The sequence below is a fragment of the Protopterus annectens genome, chromosome 16.part0, assembly GCF_019279795.1.
Source record: "Protopterus annectens isolate FY-2018-M chromosome 16.part0, PAN1.0, whole genome shotgun sequence".
Taxonomy (NCBI): domain Eukaryota; kingdom Metazoa; phylum Chordata; order Ceratodontiformes; family Protopteridae; genus Protopterus; species Protopterus annectens.
Window position 1 is genome coordinate 714,214,672 of NC_056750.1, and position 20,361 is coordinate 714,235,032.

General features: G+C 43.5%; 1 protein-coding gene across 2 annotated transcripts in view; it reads right to left on the reverse strand.

Moving 5' to 3' along the window:
* The window catches only part of LOC122790475 (zinc finger protein 521-like), a 3,214,752-nt gene that overhangs the window by 1,399,052 nt on the left and 1,795,339 nt on the right, over nucleotides 1–20,361 (reverse strand). For both annotated transcript variants that reach the window (XM_044058016.1, XM_044058015.1), the window contains exon 18: nucleotides 15,023–15,109. In XM_044058016.1, coding sequence (XP_043913951.1) covers nucleotides 15,023–15,109 — 87 coding nt within the window. The remainder of the gene's footprint in view (nucleotides 1–15,022; nucleotides 15,110–20,361) is intronic.

Consider the following 20,361-nt stretch of genomic DNA (forward strand, 5'->3'; position numbering starts at 1 on the left):
ACCCAGGGCTTGCAGGACTTTCCTTGCTGTTAGCTGGTTCTGCGTTGTTAATGCCATGAAATAGAGAGGAAGTTGCTTCTGTTTTTCTGCTGTGAGGGATGCCATTTGATTTGATGTGTCCAGTTCTGCACCCAAGAAAGTTATCCTCTGGGATGGTATCAGCCTTGACTTTCTTATATTGACTGTGTATCCCAGGGCTTGCAGTATATGAATGACCTTTTTCAAATCTTTTTCTAATTTGTTTTTGTTGTCCGCTTGTAACAGGCAGTCGTCCAGGTAAGGGTAAATTTGAATTCCCTGAAGCCTGCAATGAGCGATTACTGATGCCAGGCATTTCGTGAATACTCTGGGCGCAGTAGATAAGCCAAAGGGCAATGCTGAGAATTGATAATGCTCTGATCCTGCAAGAAATCTGAGGTATCTTCTGCAATTTGGTCGTATGGGGACGTGCAGGTATGCCTCCTTGAGATCTAGAGTTACCAGCCAAGACTCCTTGCCCAGCATGGGAAGAAGCTGCTGAAGGGTCAACATTTTGAATTTTGGAACAATGATGTATGTGTTTAGAGCGGACAGGTCGAGAATAGGTCTCCATTGGTTTTCTTTTCTTGGCACCAGGAAAAGTCTGGAGTAAAATCCTTGCCCTTGTTCCATGGACGGTACCCTTTCTATAGCTCTCATCCTTAGTAAGTGGTGTATTTGTTGTAGAGCATTTGTCTTCTGATTTGGAGGTAGGTTTGGCATTCCTCTCTTCCTTGGTAGAGTATGGAAGTGAAACCTGTAACCTTGGTCTATTGTCTGTAAAATCCATTTGTCTCCTGTGATGTGATGCCAGTTTACTGAAAATAAGGCTAGCTTTCCGCCTAAGGGTGCTTCAAGTTGTTCCCTGGTAGGCGGTCTCAGAGCCAAGTCACTGTGATTGTCCTGTGGAAGTGGTGGTGGCTGGATCTGTGGCAGTACTTCGCTGGTTGTTAGGCTGCCACTGACGCCCCTGTAGGCACCTCTGGATTGACCCCTGCCTCTTGGGCCTATTCCTGCCTCTCTGAGCTCTGGAGGTGTCTGGAAAGGACCAATTCTTGGAAGGCCAGTTCCTACTAAACCTTGGAGGCTGGACCTGTAAGAAATCCTTGACTGTCTGGACAGATTTTGCTTTCTCTTCCACCTTCTTCAGCACCTGCTGTGCAGGGGAGCCAAACAAATTGAGCTTATCCATGGGAGCATCTAGGAGCTTTGATTCAACATGGTCTGGTAAGGACTGCTCTTTTAACCATGCATGCCTTCTGATCACTGTACCAGTCATAGCTGATCTAAAGGAAGCCTCCAGTGCATCATAGCCGCATTTTAAAGAATGATTACTGACCTGCTGAATGTTATGTACCATTTCCTGAACAGATTTTTTGTCTAATGGTTCAGACGAGGACAGTTTTTTAGTTAACTGATCTAACATAAATTCCTCATACTGAATCATGTGGAATTGACAGTTTAAGGCCCTAGCCGAAAGAGTATAAGAAGTGTAAACTTTTTTACCCCATCTCTCTAAAGCCCTAGATTCCCTTTCAGAGGGGAGGGGGTTTTTGGCAGAGGTAGCTGCTACAGCCTTGGGTCCCTGGGAGATAGTTTCAGGATCTGCAAAAGGAGCCTTATACAAATGATAATGTGTGTCCGGAACCCTGTAGTACCTGTCGGGCTTAGCAGGGGCCAGAGGAAGAGAATCAGGAGCAGTACAAGCATCATTAAATGCATCATCCACAACAGTGAGTACTGGAGGAATGGCTAAAGGCCTATGCTGTGGCAAATGCAAAAAGGTCCTAAGCCTTTTCCTAGAGTCTGAAAAATCCTGGCCCTGCCATTGAAATTGTTCCCTCATAGCATGCAAGGTTTCCCCAAAAGAAAATTCCTCAGGCGGAGAGGCAGAAGGAATGGAGTCTTCTGCATCAGAGTCCTCATAAGGAGAATAAGGGCCCTCTGGAGGGTTTGTATTATCTGAATCATCAGAGGAGTAATCTGAAGAAACTGGCTCAGGGGCTCTGCTCTAGGCCTCTTCTCTGGAGGTGGGTGAGAGGCCCTGTCAGGGTGAGGTTGGGATCCCCGGATCAAAGAAATGAGATCCTCTGCTAGACTAAGCATTTGAGAACTAGAGCTAGGCCTGTGAGAGGAGGTCTTAGCAGGCACAGTTTTGGTAGATTTTGCTGCTTTAGCCCTGGCAAAAGCCTTAATCGACATGGATGCAGGGGGCCTAGCAGCTCCACGTGCAGTAGTAGATATATCTAAAGGTATAGTATCAGATAAATCCTGTGAACCTGCAAGAGCAGGTGGGATTTCAGTAGCAGATTCAGCCATGCTGGATGAGGCCTCGGTAGGAGGCAAGCTTTCGGCCGAAGCCGTGGACTCTGTTTCAGCCGAAACCGAGACACTCGCGGTTGGCTTAACCGTGGTTTCGGCCAAAACCGTGGACCGCGGGTGTCGGTCCTTTTCCTTGCGTTTTTTAGTTAATTGCGAAGTCGGAGTTTCCGACGGCATATTGTAAGCAAAAGCGGAGCCGAAAAACTCCACAGCAAATTCCGACTGACGTCTAAGTGTCCGTCGGTTGAAAGAAGCACAGGCTAGACAAGCTGCTACGTCGTGGTCTGGGCCTAAACAAGGTAGGCAGTAAGAGTGGAAATCTTTATGAGGTATTTGTTTCCCACAAGTTAAACAGTTATTCACTTTTTCTGACATCGGCTGAGGCAAGAAAGAGTCCCCAACGGGGTACTTAGCTTTTTAGAAGTCTTCGGTAGTAGTAATCTCTGGTTATGACCGACCGGCACTTGCGAACAGCTTCTGCTTCGGGCGCCACGCGGCAAGAAAGACTGAGGAAAATGGCGTCGGCTGATGCCTTTATACCCGCAGAACTGCAGCTATGACGTCGGGTGAAGTGCGACATCAGCCGAGGCCAGACCCAGACTTTGGAATCCGGCCGACCGAAGGGCTGCCTGAGGCCAGGACAACCCATTTGTAAGGACTGCAGATGCATCCTTGAAGGACATCAACAAAAGCACACAGAGATCCAGTGGAGAACTGATCATTATGCAAGAGACAGTACTTCAGCACCCTGGACAGCTCAATGCATCAATAAGTGTGACAGTATGACAGAGAGCGCCACAAAGCCAATTTCAATGAAATGCAGTCTAATAATACTTATTATAATATAAAAAAAATGCCACTGAAAATACTACTTGGGTAAAATTCAGTTACTATTGGAGAATTTACATGCTATTCACCAAGGCATAATAAGTGGGCTAGACTGGATAAGAATTGCATTTTAAAGTAATATGTCCATTAAATTGAAATATTCAACACATCCAATAGCTATTTCAGATTATGCAAGAATGAAAACCAAAACAAAAATGCAGGGCAAAAATGTAAAAATGACACACTAGCACTATCCAACCTACCTGATACAGAGGGAAAAACTAAAGGGATGGGTAGAGGAAAATTACTCCAGAGTAATTGGGGAAGACAGAAATTTCTTGTTTAATTTCTACAAGTCTTTTGGGTTTCTAAAACTATGATGGGAATTCACCCTATTACCAAGTCAAAGCATGACTAAAGTTGATGAAATTAGTATAGCGTCAATCTTAGATGTTAGCCAAACGTGCTCGTCGCAGCACCAGCAACATGCCCAGAGTTGACTCTTTCTGCAATTTAAAACAGAGTTACATGTATCAGTAGCATAATTTAAAAAAGACTGTAAATTCTTTTTTTTTTTTTTTTTTTTTTTTTTTTTTTTTTTTTTATGAGGCCCATTGACTACTATAGTGTTCTTGCATATGTTTTTTTTTTGAAATGTTGGTAATGGGCAGTCTCATGAGATATAAACATGACACAAACAGAAGGCTATAATTCAAAGTGGAAAAGGTTGATGATGAAGCAGGGGGGTGGTCAAGAAATAAGGAGAGAGTGTGGGATTTTGGATCCTTAAGAATACCTGCCTCCATACAGAATATTACAAAGTCACAGAAAATATTCTAAGAACTAAACTAACACATGAATAGAGAAAGGTGATTTTACACGTAAGGATTGCTGCAAGTAAGGGTAAAGAAAATAGGCAAGAGTGGGCAGAAATTCACTGAAGAAACTGGCAAAGTAACCAAGGTATTGCAAGCAAATAACTAGAGAGGGAAAAGTAACAGAGTTGGATAAGGCCAGGAAGTAGTTTCGACTGGAGGTAAGACACTTCCTTCCCTATCAAGGGTTGACATCAGAGTATAGGCAAAGAGAAAGGGTTAAGAGAGTCCTAAGTGAAAGACCTAATCCTACAGACTTTTCAGTCAAATCTAGAACCAAAGCCAAGGTTAAAAAGGGGATAATTAATAGGACATATAAAACACAGCAGGATAACTATAAGAATCAATCAGAAAAGGTTAGAAAAAATTGTGAAGAGAAACTGGAAAGGTAATTTACAAGGGAACAATGGCAGGACATATGCAAGGTTTCCGAGGTATCTAACAAAGTCTAGAAGATCTAGGATTTTGCTTGGAATTGTCTCCATAGGCATTTTTGTACCTCAGACTGACTTCAGAGAATTGTTCCTCACGTAGAAAAAAATATTGGGAGATGTGATGGGGAAGACAGATGTAATTGAGAACATGTTTTTGGGGAGTGCACTGAGTTGGCAAACTTAAAAAAAATACTTACAAAGTACTCTGTTAGAAATATTGAGAAGCAAATGAGTGTAAATAAGAAAATTATTCTTTGGCATTGCAACACCAGGATCTGAATTGCTTAGGTATAGTGCACCTTATTAAGTTTAATTCTGATGGCTGCCAAAAAAAAAAAAAATCATCACTGGAAAACAGAAATCAAAATCGAAGCCAACTGTATTTAAGCATTGAATACTGTAAAAGAGATGACTGAATTGGAAGACGGATCTTTAACAAATGGAAGGAGCAAATTACATAGAAATAAATGGGATTTTTGGAAACAAAATATGTAGAATAATGCTCAGGGGAGAAGTGAGGTTTTAAGAGAGGGCAGGAAATGTATGATTTATGCAGTGTTGGACTAAACGGCAACTGTTATAAAAAAAGAAAACATGTAATGTATAATGTGTGTAAATGGAAAAATATTAATATAGATTAACAGAAAACAAAACAAAACATATCTACCTATATCTTAAGTGATATTTTAATAAATGTGTTAACAAAATCAATGTAAGCAAAACACAGATCAAGTATGTCCAATATATAATATTAAACACCTTATGACTAATATGGGCATTAAACAGGCTCCCTTGCAATGCCCAGTGCACCCAACATTTACCTTTTTGGATATAAACCAGTTACGTCAGAGTGAATCAAGAGGAAGGTGACACTCTTTCTACACAAAATAAAAAGAAGTTATGTACTCACCATAACGTTCCATGTGAGTTGTTTATCTCGCCTTTATTCTCACTGATGGATTCGGAGCCAATCCTCAGCTAAGACACGGCCGATAGCAAAGCTAAAGGTTTGCCAGTAGCTCGAGACCAAGCCCCTTATCCCACAATGCACTGCTGGAATTACCTCAGATCTTGTTTACTGCGAGTATACATACCCTTTTATTTTCTTCTTTTTCTACAAGGAAACACTTCCCAAAGGGGAAGTAGTATTAAATAACCAGGATGGTACTAGTCTCTAAGTCAACTGTCAGCCGGGGGGGGGAAGGAGGGAAGGATGTGAGAATAAAGGCGAGATAAACAACTCACATGGAACATTACGGTAAGTACATAACTTCTTTATGTGAAGTTGTTAAATCTCGCCATTTAATCTCACTGATGGGTAGCGTCCCTAGCACCTTCAATCTTGGGTGGCTCATGGAAGTACGTTTTTAAGTACTGTGGAACCAAAGGAAGACCTGTCCCTGGAAGCCTTGTCTACTTTGTAATGAGTGATAAAGGTATGAGGCTTAGACCAAGTGGCTGCAGCACAAATATTGTCAAGGGGCAATTTAGCTTGAAAGGCAGAAGACGTAGAAACTGCTCTGGTAAAATGAGCCTTAGGTTTGTGTGTCAAAGGCATGTTTGCATTCGGATAAACAAAAGATATACAATCTGATAACCACTTAGATAGCTTTGTTTTAGCCACTGGATTACCCTTTCTGGCCTCCGAAAAGGATACGAAAAGTTGATATGATTTTCTAATATCCTTAGTTCCATCAAGATAAAATGTGAGCTGTCTGTGTATATCAAGTTTGTGAAGCATGTATTCCAATTTGTTAGAGTGGTTAAGAAAAAAAGACTGGCAACTCAATGACCTGAATGATATTGAATTCAGAACAGACTTTAGACAAAAAGGAGGGGTTTGTTTTGAGAGATACTCTATCAGCATGGAAAATCATGTAAGGAGGTCTTATAGATAATGCTTGAAGTTCTGACAAGCTGAAGGCAGAAGTAATGGCTACTAGAAATATAGTCTTCCAGGACAAATATTTGAGATTACAAGAAGATGCTGGTTCGAAGGGGGGAGAATTATTTGAGACAGCATAAAATTCAAATTCCATGGAGAATAAGGGATTTTGACAGGAGGTCTCATGTGAAAAGCACCTTTAAGAAAAGCCTTAGATAACTTATGGCCCATAACTTTCAACCCATCGAATCCAAGGTGGAAATTTGATATGGCAGCTAACTGGACTCGAACTGTGGCAGCTGCTGCGCCTTCCTTAAAAATCTTTGTCAAAAATTCTAAAATGGATGATAGAGGAGCTCAGAAAGGGTCGATTTTCTATATATTGGCCCAAATTGGAAACCTGTTCCACTTACTGCTGTATAGTTTCCTGGTGGATGGCTTGTGAGAAGACAAAAGGATTTGTCTTGTATCATCTGAGAGTGAATGAAGCCTGGCAATTAAGGGAAGTGGATTAGCAAAGCAGTCAACTTTAGGGACTGCAGTGAAGGATGGAGGTCCCATGACGGGTGTGTCAGAAGGTTCGGAACTGGGTCCAGGATCCATGGATCCTCCAGCAGATGATGGTGAAGGAAGGGGAACCAAATCTGTCGAGGCCAGTAGGGGGCTATGAGGATAACTGTCCTTCCCAGCGATTTTGCTTTCTGTAAAACCTTGGGTATCAATGGAATAGGTGGAAATGCATATAGGAGACCCGGAGGTCAATCGTGAACGAGTGCGTCTCTCGGGGAATGTCCTGAAGGTGGTATCAGGGCAAAGTAGCTTCTGCATTGGTATTGATGTGACTGGCAAAGAGGTCGCAGCAAGGCTGGCCCCATCTGCGGAAAATCAAATCCGCAACTCATTGGTTGAGAGACCACTCGTGAGGCAAGAGTAGTGCCCTGCTCAGCTTGTCCGCTATCACGTTGGATTTCCCCGGGATGTGCATTGCTATCAGAAAACGGTGGGACGACCCAGCCCATTGCCATACCCTGAGGGCTTCTCGACAAAGGGGGGTAAGACTTGGTTCCACCTTGTTTGTTCAAGTACCAGACCACAGACATGTTGTCCATCTGAATTGCAATTGTCCCTAGAGGAAGAGAGTCCTGAAAGTACTGCAATGCCAGAAGTGCCGCTCTCAACTCCAGAACACTGATATGCAGATGTGACTATCTGTCCATGTGCCTTGGGCAGTCTTTCCCTGAAAATGCCCCCCCCCCCCCCATCAGGGAAGAGTCCGTGGTCACAGTGGCTACTGGGGGACAAAGGGTCTTCCGATTGTGACATGAAGAGACGTCAACCACCACCGAAGTTCTCTCTTTCAAGAATATGTGATTAGAATCATATGGTGAATCTATAGCTTTTGGCAAGACCACTGAGCGAAAAGGAGCCATTGAAGGATTCGCATATGCATCCTTGCGAGTGGTACAGCCAGGATTGCTGTCGCCATCAGACCTAGCACCTTCAAGACCTCTGCTGCTGTAGCTTTGTTCTTTGACACCAGTGAGATGACGTGTTGGCGAAGAAGTGAGACTCTTTCGATTGGAAGACGTAGAGTGGTGGTTGAGGTATCTAACTCTGCTCCTATAAAAACGGTATGCTGCGATGGAGATAAGGCAGACTTTTCGAAGTTGATTGTAATGCCTAACTGATGGCAGAGTGTCAGAGTATATTGTGTTGCCTGAGTCAATTGATGCCTGGTGGTAGCAGTGAGGAGCCAATAGTCTAGGTATGGAAACACCTGGAATCCTAGATGCCTCAGGTGAGCAGTGACCACTGCCATGCATTTGAACACTCTGGGGGATGTAGTGAGACCAAAGGGCAAGGCTCTAAACTGGTAATGACTGGCACCCAGCCGGAAACTCAGGTGATCCCTGGAGCGTCTGTTCATCTTTATATGATAGTACACGTCCTTGAGATCTATGAAGCACATCCAATCACCTTTCAACAGGAAGGGAAAAATGGACTGAAGCGTGACCTTTCTGAACTTCTCTTTCTTTACAAATTGGTTGAGTCTGCTGAGATCCAAGACAGGTCTCCAGTCCCCCGTTTTCTTTGGTACCAAAAAGAATCTTAAATAAGTTCTGAATCTAAGTTGGTCTGCTGGGACTGGTTGGATGACTCATTTTTCTAGCAATTTTTGGACCTCTACGATTGTTTGTTCCCTGAGACTGGGTGGAACATCTGGGATTCTGTTTACAGGAGTGGGAAGGGAAGAGAACGGTATGAAATATCCTCTGGAAAAGATGCTTTGTACCCATGTATCTGACGTTCAGTTTAGCCAGGCTTCTGGGTACAAAGATAAGCGACCCCCGACTGCCTCCAGAGCCGGACAGCCGGGCCTCCTTTCAGGAGCGCTGGTAGGGCTGACCAGAGAACTGGCCTCTGTCACCCTGTTGCTGCAGACCTCCTCTGCCGCGCGGGCGGTGTCTTCCGTTATAACCCCCTCCTCTGCCTCTAGAGGGGGTTTCTCCATGTGTGTCCTGAAAGGCTCCCTGTGCTTTTTGGAACCATATTTTCCCACCCTTAGGGCCCTTGGGATAGGGTCGAGTAGGGGTAGAAAAACAGACTCCAACGGCAGATAGGGTCTTGCCTTCCTGCTCACACCTGGTTAAAGTTTCCTTTACTTTAGGCCCGAACAGTGATGCGCCATCAAATGGGGTGTTGATAAAGGAAGACCTAAAGGGTACCGCAAAGGAACAGAGACGCATCCAGGCTGGTCTCCGCAAAGCAATGCCTGAACTAGCGGCTCTACTCGAACCATCAGCTGCATAAGATACGAGACTCATGGACGAGTTCACAACCGAGTTTAGGGTAGCGAGCTGTGTGTTGACTTTGTCAGAAACCCCTGCAGCTACCGTACCCTGGAGAGTATCTCCTAGCTCTTTCAGGAGATCTCTTTGCAGTTTCGTGAAATGGGTTAAATAGTTCAGCGATCACAGAGAAAAAGTTGGTGAACTAAACATGCTCTTCCCATATCTATCCATGATCCTAGAATCCCTATTAGGATGGATAGATGCGGATGTTTATGACACTTCCTTTTTGGTGGCTGCAGCTACCACCATGGCATCAACTGACACTCCTTTGGTCAAAAAGGCTTTGTCCACTGGGGCAGAGATGAACTTACTCGGCTTCCGAGGGACAGGTTCCATGGTCTCCGCTGACTCCCACGCCTTATGAGAGATCAGCTCCATGAGCTCGTCTTAAGGCAGAGACACCCAAGAAGTGGAAGGTTGAGACCCAAAAGCCCTCAAGAGCACTGACTCATCCTCAGTAGGGGTTTTGGACTGCCAATTGCCCCTCTGACTCAGGATCTCTAATATCTCCGCAAAGGAGAAATGCTCGGGGCAGACAATTTAGCAAGTCCTGATGCCCGTAGAAGCTTCTGCACTAGCCGATCCATATCCATATCTGAGAGGCTGACCGAAGACTTCGAGGAATGCACCTAAGGTGCTGACTGGAGCAGAGGAGATGAGGGAACCTCAGAGACAGGCTCCAAGACTGGGAGCTGGCTCCGAACCAAAGGGACACTCTGTTCCGAGGACTGTGGAACTGATGACCCTGTACCCTCTAATCTTTTTGCTTTCTTAGTAAGTTTAGAATCTGCTGAAGATTTAGAAGATTTTGAAGAAGTGCTGGCACCTTCCTGGCTACCTAACGCCTCAGAGAAAGCATGCTGCAGCAACCCCCTATCAATGAGTTTTCTCCTTCTCTCTAAGAGTACCCTAGAGGAAAAAAGTGGCAAATACTGCAAGAGTCTTGGAGGTGTTTAGCCCCAGACAGTAAACACACTGGACATGCCTGTCGGTGATGGACATTTTCTGTCCACAATCTGGACATTTCTTAAACCCTGATTTGGGATGAGACTTTTCCCTCTCATCCAACATGTCTGAAACAGGCACACCACAAAATTAACCTGTAGACGTTAAATACAGGGCTAACTAGGCCCACACTAAAAAATACTAATAACAAGAAGAAAATTGTTAAATCTAAATAGGGATAACAAAAGCCCCAACACTAAGAAACTAAGCCAACAAAGGGCACTATCTACAACAATCTAACCTACTTATAACTATATTTATTTTAACCAGAAACACACACACACACACACACACACACACACACACACACACACACACACTAAGAGGAGAAAGATTTTTTTTAAACTTGCAAAATCCCTGCCATTGGAATTGTTCTCTCATGGCATGTAAAGTTTCCCCAAAGGAAAATTCCTCTGGTGGAGAGGCAGATGGAATGGATTCTTCAGCATCGGAATCTTCATAAGTAGAAAAAGGAGCCTCTGGCTGGTCTGTAATGTCTGAGTCATCCGCAGAATCATCAGAGGACACTGGCTCGGGGGGCTCTGCTCTAGATCTCTTTTCTGGGGGCTGAGAGGCCCTGTCTGGGTGAGATTGGGATCCCCTAATTAAGGATATTAAATCCTCTGCCAGAGTAAGCATTTGTGAACTAGAAGTGGGCCTGTGTGAGGGGGGCTTAACAGGCACTGATTTAACAGTTTTGGCTGCTTTAGCCCTGGCAAAGGCCTTAATAGACATGGCTGCAGGAGGCCTAGCAGCACCACGTGCTGGGGTAGAGACATCCAAAGGGATGGTGCCTGATAAATCACTAGGAACCACAGTAGTAGGCAAAACTTCTGAGGCCGATTCAACTAAGGTAGCAGGAGCCTCAGTAGTAGTCATGGATTCGCTGAAGATTGACCGGTTTTCTCGGTTTCGTCAAACCGAGACACTCGGCTTGCTTAACCGTGGTTTCGCCGAAACCGCGGACCGCGAGTGTCGGTCTTTTTCTTTGCGTTTTTAACAATTTGGGTAGTCGGAGGATCCGACGGCATAATGTATGCAAAATCTGAGCCGAAAAACTGTTCAGCAACTCCGACCGACGCCTAAGCGCTGCCGGTTGAAGGAAGCACAGGCCGAACAGGCTGCTACGTTGTGGTCTGGGCCTAAGCAAGGCAGGCAGTAAGAGTGGAAATCTTTATGAGGTATTTGTTTCCCACAAGTTAAACAGTTATTGACTTTTTCTGACATCGGCTGAGGCAAGAAAGAGTCCCCAACGGGGTACTTAGCTTTTTAGAAGTCTTCGAAGTAGTATTCGGTAGTAGTAATCTCTGGATCTGACCGACCGGCACTTGCGAACAGCTTCTGCTTCGGGCGCCACGCGGCAAGAAAGACTGAGGAAAATGGCGTCGGCTGATGCCTTTATACCCGAAGACCAGCAGAGATGACGTCGGGTGAAGTGCGACATCAGCCGAAGCCGGACCCAGACTTTGGAATCCGGCCGACCGAAGGGCTGCCTGACGACAGGACAACCCATTTGTTATGACTGCAGATGCATCCTTGAAGGACATCTATATTTATTTTAATGAGAAACACACACACACACACACACACACACACACACACACACACACACACACACACACACACACACACACACACTAAGAGGAGAAAGATTTTTTTAAACTTGCAATTTAGCAAAAAATGGTCCGAGCGGACTGGATCACCGAGATCTCTCTTGCTGCGGCAAACTAGATCTGAGGTAATTCCAGCAGTGCATTGCGGGATAAGGGGCTTGGTCTTGAGTTACTGGCAAACCTTAAGCTTTGCTATTGGCCATGTCGGAGCCGAGGATCGTCTCCGAACCCATCAGTGAATCATCTTGAAGCTTTTGGCCCTTAGGAGATAAGGTTTTATTTTGTATGTAACACAACATGGCAAGGAGGAGATTTTCATAACACACATTAACAAGGTTATGATTTTTCCAAAATACGGTTGACTATCAGTATTATTAAATTGTTGATTTTCACGCCAACTTGTTTTTTACGCTGCCTAGGGTGGATTTTTAACGATGCTTAACAACAAATATCCACTAATATCACCATCAGAACATAATAGTTTTAATTAAACACAAGGAAATGTAAGAAAAATATGGCACTTTTTCGCATCAGAACGCACCATGCCTAGGCACATTTGTAAATGGCGAGCAGGGTTTCTGTTTGCCTATGTGCTGTAACATCTGGTTACGGTTGCGCTCGTTGAAGTATGGATGGGAGTATAGTTTGAGTGGTAAGGTGATGATGTTTATGGCACGGTTCCTCTTCTTAACGGAAACCGACTAGGAAACATGTCTATTGTAACAATATAAACTCAGTTTGACTTTATTTTTATGAGTGATCTATAGTTTTAATTGTTTTGCGCATTGCATAGTATAATAACACACATTAATGTTTGTAATTGAAAGAGTTGTGAGTGTTGTACAACTTATGGTTTTATTAAGAGTTGTATTTTTAAACAATTAAAATGGGGTAACAGAGTGGTTCCGATTTTAAACAGTGTTTTTAAGTGTTTTTAACATTCAAATTGGTATGGTATTTGGTTTAATTAAAATGGTAGTCTGTTAATTGATTAATTGACACCCTATTTAATGGGAAAGCTGCAACAAGTGAATGTTTCATTTTTGTCTGAAGAAGGAGAGATACTAATCCCTCCGAAAGTGCTTGTGTGTAATAAAAGTTCTAACGTTACAGTTTCGAACCTTTGTTGCTTCATTTGCAGTTAACATCGTATTTGGCAGAGAGTCTAACAAGACTTTATTACGTGCTTGGTGGAACGCTATCCCTTGGCTTTTTTGTGTTTAAACTAAGAGAGCCACCATACCTTTGCCAACAGTTTACCTATACAAATTTAGCTGTTGAGCGGTACAGTAACAGCCAAATCCAGCTTTCCCATAACTGCCACAATTTCGTAATCCAAAATTCCCTCAGCCTTGCCTGGACTGATGTATAGGGATAAAGCCCTGAGTACTGCCTAGACAATCAAGAGTTTCACTAGCAGTTTAGACACTTAACATTGGAAGTGATAACGGGTGGGCTGATCCTTTGTGCATTTGGCTGCACATACTTCCACTATCTCTTGGAGGAAGGGTGGCGATACAGTAATTAGTCTTCCAGTAGATGTTGTGCACACCAAGTCATCAATGGGTGACTGCGTTCACAGTGAGTATGCAGAAACATGCACTCACAAGCAGAGGGCATTGTGGGCTGCAAGAATATATCAGGTGCTCATCCTTTTCTTTTCTGAGGTATCGGTCAAAGTTTCTTTCCACTAGCAAAGCACAGATTTCGATCCATGCTGAGGACTTTGTTTTAAACACCTTTATTAAATTCTCATAATTTCAACAATTACCCAAGTACACCTGCAATAACAAAAAAGAAAATAAATCATAGCAACAGTTTTCATTTTTTTCATGCATTACGCAAGTTTTATTTTTAACAGTCATTCCGATACTACATAAACTGCTCAATTCCTACCTTCCCTTAAACCTCACTTCTGCTGCTGAACATGGTTTCTCCCACAAATCCATTTACTTCTATACAGTTTGATCCTTCTTTTTTTTAAAGATCATCCCTCCAAGTTCCTTTTTCTCCTTTACAATAATCAGTACTTCAATTACACTAGGTTCTGATTTCAATTTCATTTTCTAGTAATTGCTTTTCAGCAGCTAGTAGCATTAAACTTGATACTGTGTTCTTGCAACTCAGATCCTCTGTTCCAGCTCAAAACAATAATTTCCTTTGTTAAAATCAGTTGCTTCCTCAAGATTTAAATCAATGTACTCTAATGAATTTTTGAAATCTGCCACCTCCTTACATTCCCGTAAAACACATTCTCAATTAATTCTATCTTTCCTGTAACACCTCCATCGTTTGCTTTTTAGCGAAGAAAAATTCTCTTAATGTTGTTTAGGTATAAAATACGTACGCAAACACTTCAAATAAAAAATCCATAACTTTTGGGAACAGACTACCTGCGTGGCACTACTGCTGTCATGGCCTCCTACTGTATTTGCATACTGCCCTTCTATTCTCTTCTCCCAATCTTTTCTAATGTTTTACGATTGATTCTTACAGCTAACATGCAACCGTTTTATATCCCCTACTAATTATCTGTTCTAGACACAATTAAAAACTCTGAGAGTTGGTCTTTAACTTAGCACTTCCCTCCCTTTCTCTTTGGCTATACCCTATTATTAATCTCAGAAAGTGAAGAAAGTCTCTAACCTGATATCTAAACTTCTGCTTGAATTCATCTCACTCAAACTAACCTTTTCCTCTCTATTTATTAATTCCCACTATGTGGTTCCTTTACTAATTTCCTCCCGTAAATTGCAGCTGTGTATTTTCTATACTCCTATTCCAAAACTCTCCTTTCTTCATTCCTATGTTGATTTGCTATTTAGAATACTTTCTGCTACTTTATGAATATAGTATTTTATACGGTTGCTGTTACTCTAACAGGTTTGGAATAATCCAGAACAATGAAGTTAACCCTTGTGGAAGGTGAGAGAATCAAGAAATGATTTAAAGTTAAGGGCTCTTAAGGCCAAGTCCTGAAGCACTGAGGTGTCAAACGAGGTCAGACAGTCAATCAAGTAAGCAATGTTTGGCAAAAGTACAAAAGAACAATCAAGTACTCACAACACAGATAACTGCAATATTAACAGTCCTATTAAAAACAGTGGAAAAAAACACACCCCTCATGAAGTAGTGTTTGACAGCTAACACAGCTTCACCAGATTAGTCTTGTAAAATGACAGGTTCTTACCTGGAGATGACTCAGGCCACTGTCTCCTAATCTGCCCTTCAACAGTAGCATCAGGTGTTGACATGACTCGAGACTGATTTGGTGTCCCTAGTATGTGGAAGGGGGAAAAAAAAAAAGTCAAATTAAATACATCTACTTAACTGATCCTCAAACCAAATGTATGGAACATTTTAAGAGCACTATGCAAAAAGTTTTGTACCTACCATAAATGTAGATGTTTGAGTGTACACACTGCTGCAGTCATTACATTACACTTGGGTTATCCTGCCGTCAGGCGGTTCCCCAGTCGGCCTGAGTTCCAAAGTCTTGGCCCGGTGTCGGTTGCTGTTGCCTCCTCCCTGACGTCAGTGCGACAGGGGTATATAAGATGCAGCCGACGCCATTTTCTTCAGTTTTTCTTGCCCCAGATGTCAGGTGCCCCCAAATAGGTAGGCAATTCAAATTGCTAATAAAACATACATAAGAAAAGCAAACGACAACTTTCAGCTACCAGCAAATATTCCCCATAGGTAGTAAAGAGTAGAAGACATAGGTACGTATCAGCAAGTAAGAGGGGAAGGAAGGAGGGTAACTTGGACTGCAGCAGTGTATACACTCGAACATCTACATTTATGGTAAGTACAAAACTGTACTATGTTCATCGTCTTACACTGCTGCAGTCATTACACTTGGGTAGAATCCCAAAGCTGAGGTAGGGTGGCTGGTTCTATAAGGCATTAGGGGTGGCTATAAGGCCCTGCAGCACTGCAGTGGCGAAGCCAGCTCTGGATTTAGAGTATAGAGGCAGATGATAATGCTTGGTGAAGGTATGGACAGAACTCCAAGTTGCTGCTTCCAAAATATCCTTGGTAGGTACTCCTCTGAGGTAGGCAGTTGAAGTGGATGTTGCCCTAGTGCACTGAGATCTAATGCTGCTAGGTACAGGTTTCCTATGGTGTGTATAGCAGAAACGAATACAATGTCCTATCCGTTTTGAAACAGTCTGTTTGTGATTAGGTCTTCGGCCATTTTGAGCATTTGTTTCTTAGGCATGGAGGCCTGTGCTGGAGAATGCTGTATTTGTTTCTTTGATTTTAAAGCTGGTTTAGACTTAGCAGAGGGTTTAATGCTTAACTGAGTAGGTCTGAAGACACCCTCTGAAGCTGTGGGCAGCTCTGCTACTCCGGATCCCTCTTTAGGGTTAGTTTCGGTAAGCTGAATAAATTGTGTCAGAAGGCCCAGCCATCTCCACGTGGGAGTCAGAGGCGGCCTGTGGTTCTACAGAAGCGGTCAGGGGCTGTGAAGGCGCCTCACAGAAAACCGGAGAACCAGCGACTGGCCTAGAAGAAGCTTCGTCGTCAGTTTTGGGCCTCGGATGCTTATCCTCGTCTTTGCACTTTTTATGCATTCCAGTCGTCGGAAGTTCCGACAGCATGGTATAATTGAATTTTCTACCAAAATAATGTCGGGCAAAATCAAACCGAGAGTGCGCTTGTTAAACCTAGCACAAAACCAACAATCAGTGACATCGTGGTCAGGGCCTAGGCATAGGATACAATAAGAATGGAAATCCTTATGAGGTACTTGCTTCCCACAAGAATTACAGTTATTAACTTTTACTGACATCGGTCTGAGGCAAGAAAAAGTTTCCCCAATGGGGTACTTAGCTTTGTAGAAGACTTAGGTTTTGGATTCGGAATGAAAATCTCAGGAGATGGCCGTCCGGCACTTGTGAACTGCTTTTGCTTCGGGCACCGCGTGGCAAGAAAGACTGGAGAAAATGGCATGGCTGCATCTTATATAACCCTGTCGCACTGACGTCAGGGAGGAGGCGATAGCAACTGACGCCGGTCCAAGACTTTGGAACTCAGGCCGACTGGGGAACCACCTGATGGCAGGATAACCCAAGTGTAAAGACTGCAGTGGTGTAACACGATGAACATCAGGCAAATACATTAATCCAAGCAATATAAATCCCACTATAAAATACATGACATTTCATGAATGCATACAAACAGGCAATAAAATAACTCTCTCAAGGTGTGACAGTGCCTAAGTAAAGTCAACAACCAACTTGGAAAAAAGTACAGTTGTGTACACTTACCATAAATGTAGATGCTAGAATGTATTCACTGCTGCAGTCATTACATTTGGAGTAATGTGCTGGCAGGTTGCCCTCAGTCAGCCTGATTAACAAAGTCTCGGGTCCTGCATCGGTTGCTGTCCCTTCTTCCATGATGTCAGGGTCGTCAGGGGTATAAAACATGCATCCGATGCCATTACATCAGTTTTTCTTGCCCCAGTTATCAGGTGCCCCCCTAATGGGGAGCAAATAAAATGAAAAACACGAAAATATACCTCCAACCAAAAGCAAATGCACCAAAAAGGCTTTTAAGCATAGTAAAAGAAAGTAGAGGTATAGCCAGAGAAAAGTAGGGGGCTTGAGGGAGGATAACCAAGAATGAAACTGTGAATACACTAACATCTACATTTATGGTAAGTGTACACAACTGTACTATGTTCTTCGTGTTTCACTGTTGCAGTCATTACATATGGGTAGATTCCCAAAGCTATGGTTGGGAGGAGGAGTTTTTATACAGCATTAGGGCCAACTATAAGGCCCTGCAAGACAGCAGTCGCAAAACCAGCTCTGGATTTGGAGAAAATTGGTAAATGATAATGCTTGCTGAAAGTATGTACAGAACTCCAGGTAGCAGCTTCTAGAATATCCCAGGTAGGAACACCTCTTACAAAAGCTGCAAAAGTAGATGCAGCCCTGGTGGAGTGAGATCTGATCCCCAGGGGATAGGTTTTCCATGATGCTTACAGCAGAAATGAATGCAATGGCTTATCCATTTAGAAATGGTTTGTTTTGAAATAGCCTTCCCCACTGCCCCAGCTGCAAATGCTACCAGCAATTGTTCAGATTTTCTTCGACATTTAGTCCTGTACAAGTAAAATCTAAATTGTCTGTGCACATCCAAGAAATGCAGAATCCATTCCCCTTTGTTCTGTGGACTGGGAAAGAAGGTTGGAAAATGAATGGACTGATTAAGAGCCGCAATGGAAACCACCTTGGGCATGAAGGATGGATGGTCCTCAGAGATACCCTGTCCGCATGAAAGTTGATGAAAGGCTCCACTGCCATAAGGGCCTGTAATTCAGATATCCTTCTAGCTCAAGTGACTGCTAAAAGGAAGGCTGTTTTCCAAGAAATAAATTTTAAGTCTGCAGTAGAAACTGGCTCGAAAGGAGGTAGAGTGGGCTTCTCCAAAACAAAGTTAAGGTCCCAGGCAGGGGTAGGAGCTCTCCTGGGTGGTCTCAAGTTCTTTGCCCCTCTGAGATACTGCTTGATCAGGGGATGAGATAAGAGAGGTGGTTCTGTGTCATAGTGAGCTGAAAGCTGAAGCGTGGATTTTAACAGAGGAAAAAGACAGGCCCTTGTGAAGCATCTCAGTTAAGTATTGCAAAATCTGAAGTAAATTGGGTGCTGCTGTGCTCATCCCTAAAGATTTGTTCCAGGCACAGAATCTTTTCCATTTGTTAGCATAAGATTTTCTAGTACGAGGTCTTCTCACCTCCAAGATGACATCCATCACAGGTTTGCTGAGGGATGATAAGGGTGAGTTTAAGTGATTAGCCAGACTGCAAGGTTCAATGAGGGTGCAGAATTTGGTTCTCCTGCTGAGACAGCAAGGAAGGGGTCTGAGGCAGGTGCCATGGACATATTTCTGACACACTGCGCAGGAGTGCGTACCAGTGTTGACGTGGCCAGTCTGGAGCAATCAAATTCATTCTTGGTTTGCCCTGTTTGACCTTTAGCAGAACTTTGGAGAGCAGAGGCAGAAGGGGGAAAGGCGTAGACTGACAGGTTTTTCCAGCTGAAGGACACAGCATCCACTTTCCAGGCTTCTTTGTGGTGAGTCCTTGTGCAAAACTTGTCCAACTGGTAGTTCTGGGGGGAGGCAAATAGATCTATGTCTGGGCTTCCCCATTTGCTTGTCAACATGTTGAAAATCCATAGTTCCAGTTTCCACTTGTGAGAGTCCAGGAGATTTCTGCTTAGTCCGTCTGCCAGTGTATTCAATATTCCTGGCAGGAACAGAGCTTGTAGGTGCACCTGGTAGCTCAAAGCTGTGTTCCGCAATGCCATGGCTAGTCTGCATAGGTGGTAAGAATGTGTACCCTCCCTGCTTGTTTATGTACCACCTGCCCGTCTTTACCATTAGTTGTCCAGGATGAATGTAGTCCTTGAAGGCTGTCAGAGCATTCTGTACAGCTAACATTTCTATTTGACTGATATGTAGATGCATTTGATTTGGGTTCCATTTGCCCTGAATGCACTTCCCTGACAGGTGAGCCCCCCCCATGCATAGTCTGATGCATCTGTAATTAGGGTTTGTGCGGCAGGGGGTAGTGTGAATGGCAGTCCCTTGTTCTGGTGGCAGGCTGCTGCCCACCATAGGAATTCCAGCCGTAGGCAAGGTATGATAGGAATCATTGTTTCCAGGCTGTGACAATGTTGACTCCATAGACTTTTTAAGTACCACTGTAGTTTCCTCATATGCAGTCCTGCATATGGAATTAGAAGAATGCAGGAGGCCATCAACCCCAAAGCTTGCAGCATTTGTCTTGCAGATAGCAGGGTTTATGTGGCCACTTGTTTGAAGTAAGTTAACAAATGAATTTGCTTCTCTGGCGTGAGGAAAGCCATCTGGGCAGTTGTATTCAATCTTACACCCAGGAATGTAATCTGTTGAGAGGGTACCAGTTGTGATTTATTTTTGTTTATGGTGTACCCCAGACAAGTTAGAACCCTTTTTACAAACGGCAGATGATTTAGAAGTATGTCCTGGTTTTCTGCCTGAATTAAGACAACTGTCCAGGTATGGATATATTTGAATATTTCTTTGCCTGGAAAATGCAATAAATGGAGCCAGCACTTTGTGAATACCCTGGGCGCAGTAGACAAGCCAAAGGGTAGTGCAGAGAACTGATAATGCAAGTAGCCTACTTTGAAGCGTAGGTATCTTCTGCAAGATTCCCTGACTGGGATGTGCAGGTATGCTTCTTTTAAATCTATAGTTGCCAACCAGGCATCTTTGCCTAGCATAGGAAGTAACTGGTGAAGAGTCAGCATCTTGAATTTTGGAATGTCCAGAAAGGTGTTTAGAGTAGACAGGTCCAGAATTGGATACCCTGATTTGTCTTTTCTGGGTACCAGAAAGAGCCTGGAATAAAAACCTTGTCCCTTTTGCTCTTCTGGTACTGGTTGAAAAGACCCCAGGTTTAAGAGGGAAAATACTGTTTTTTGAGCCTCTGCTCACTGATTTGGGGGCAGGTCTGGCCACCAGTTTGGT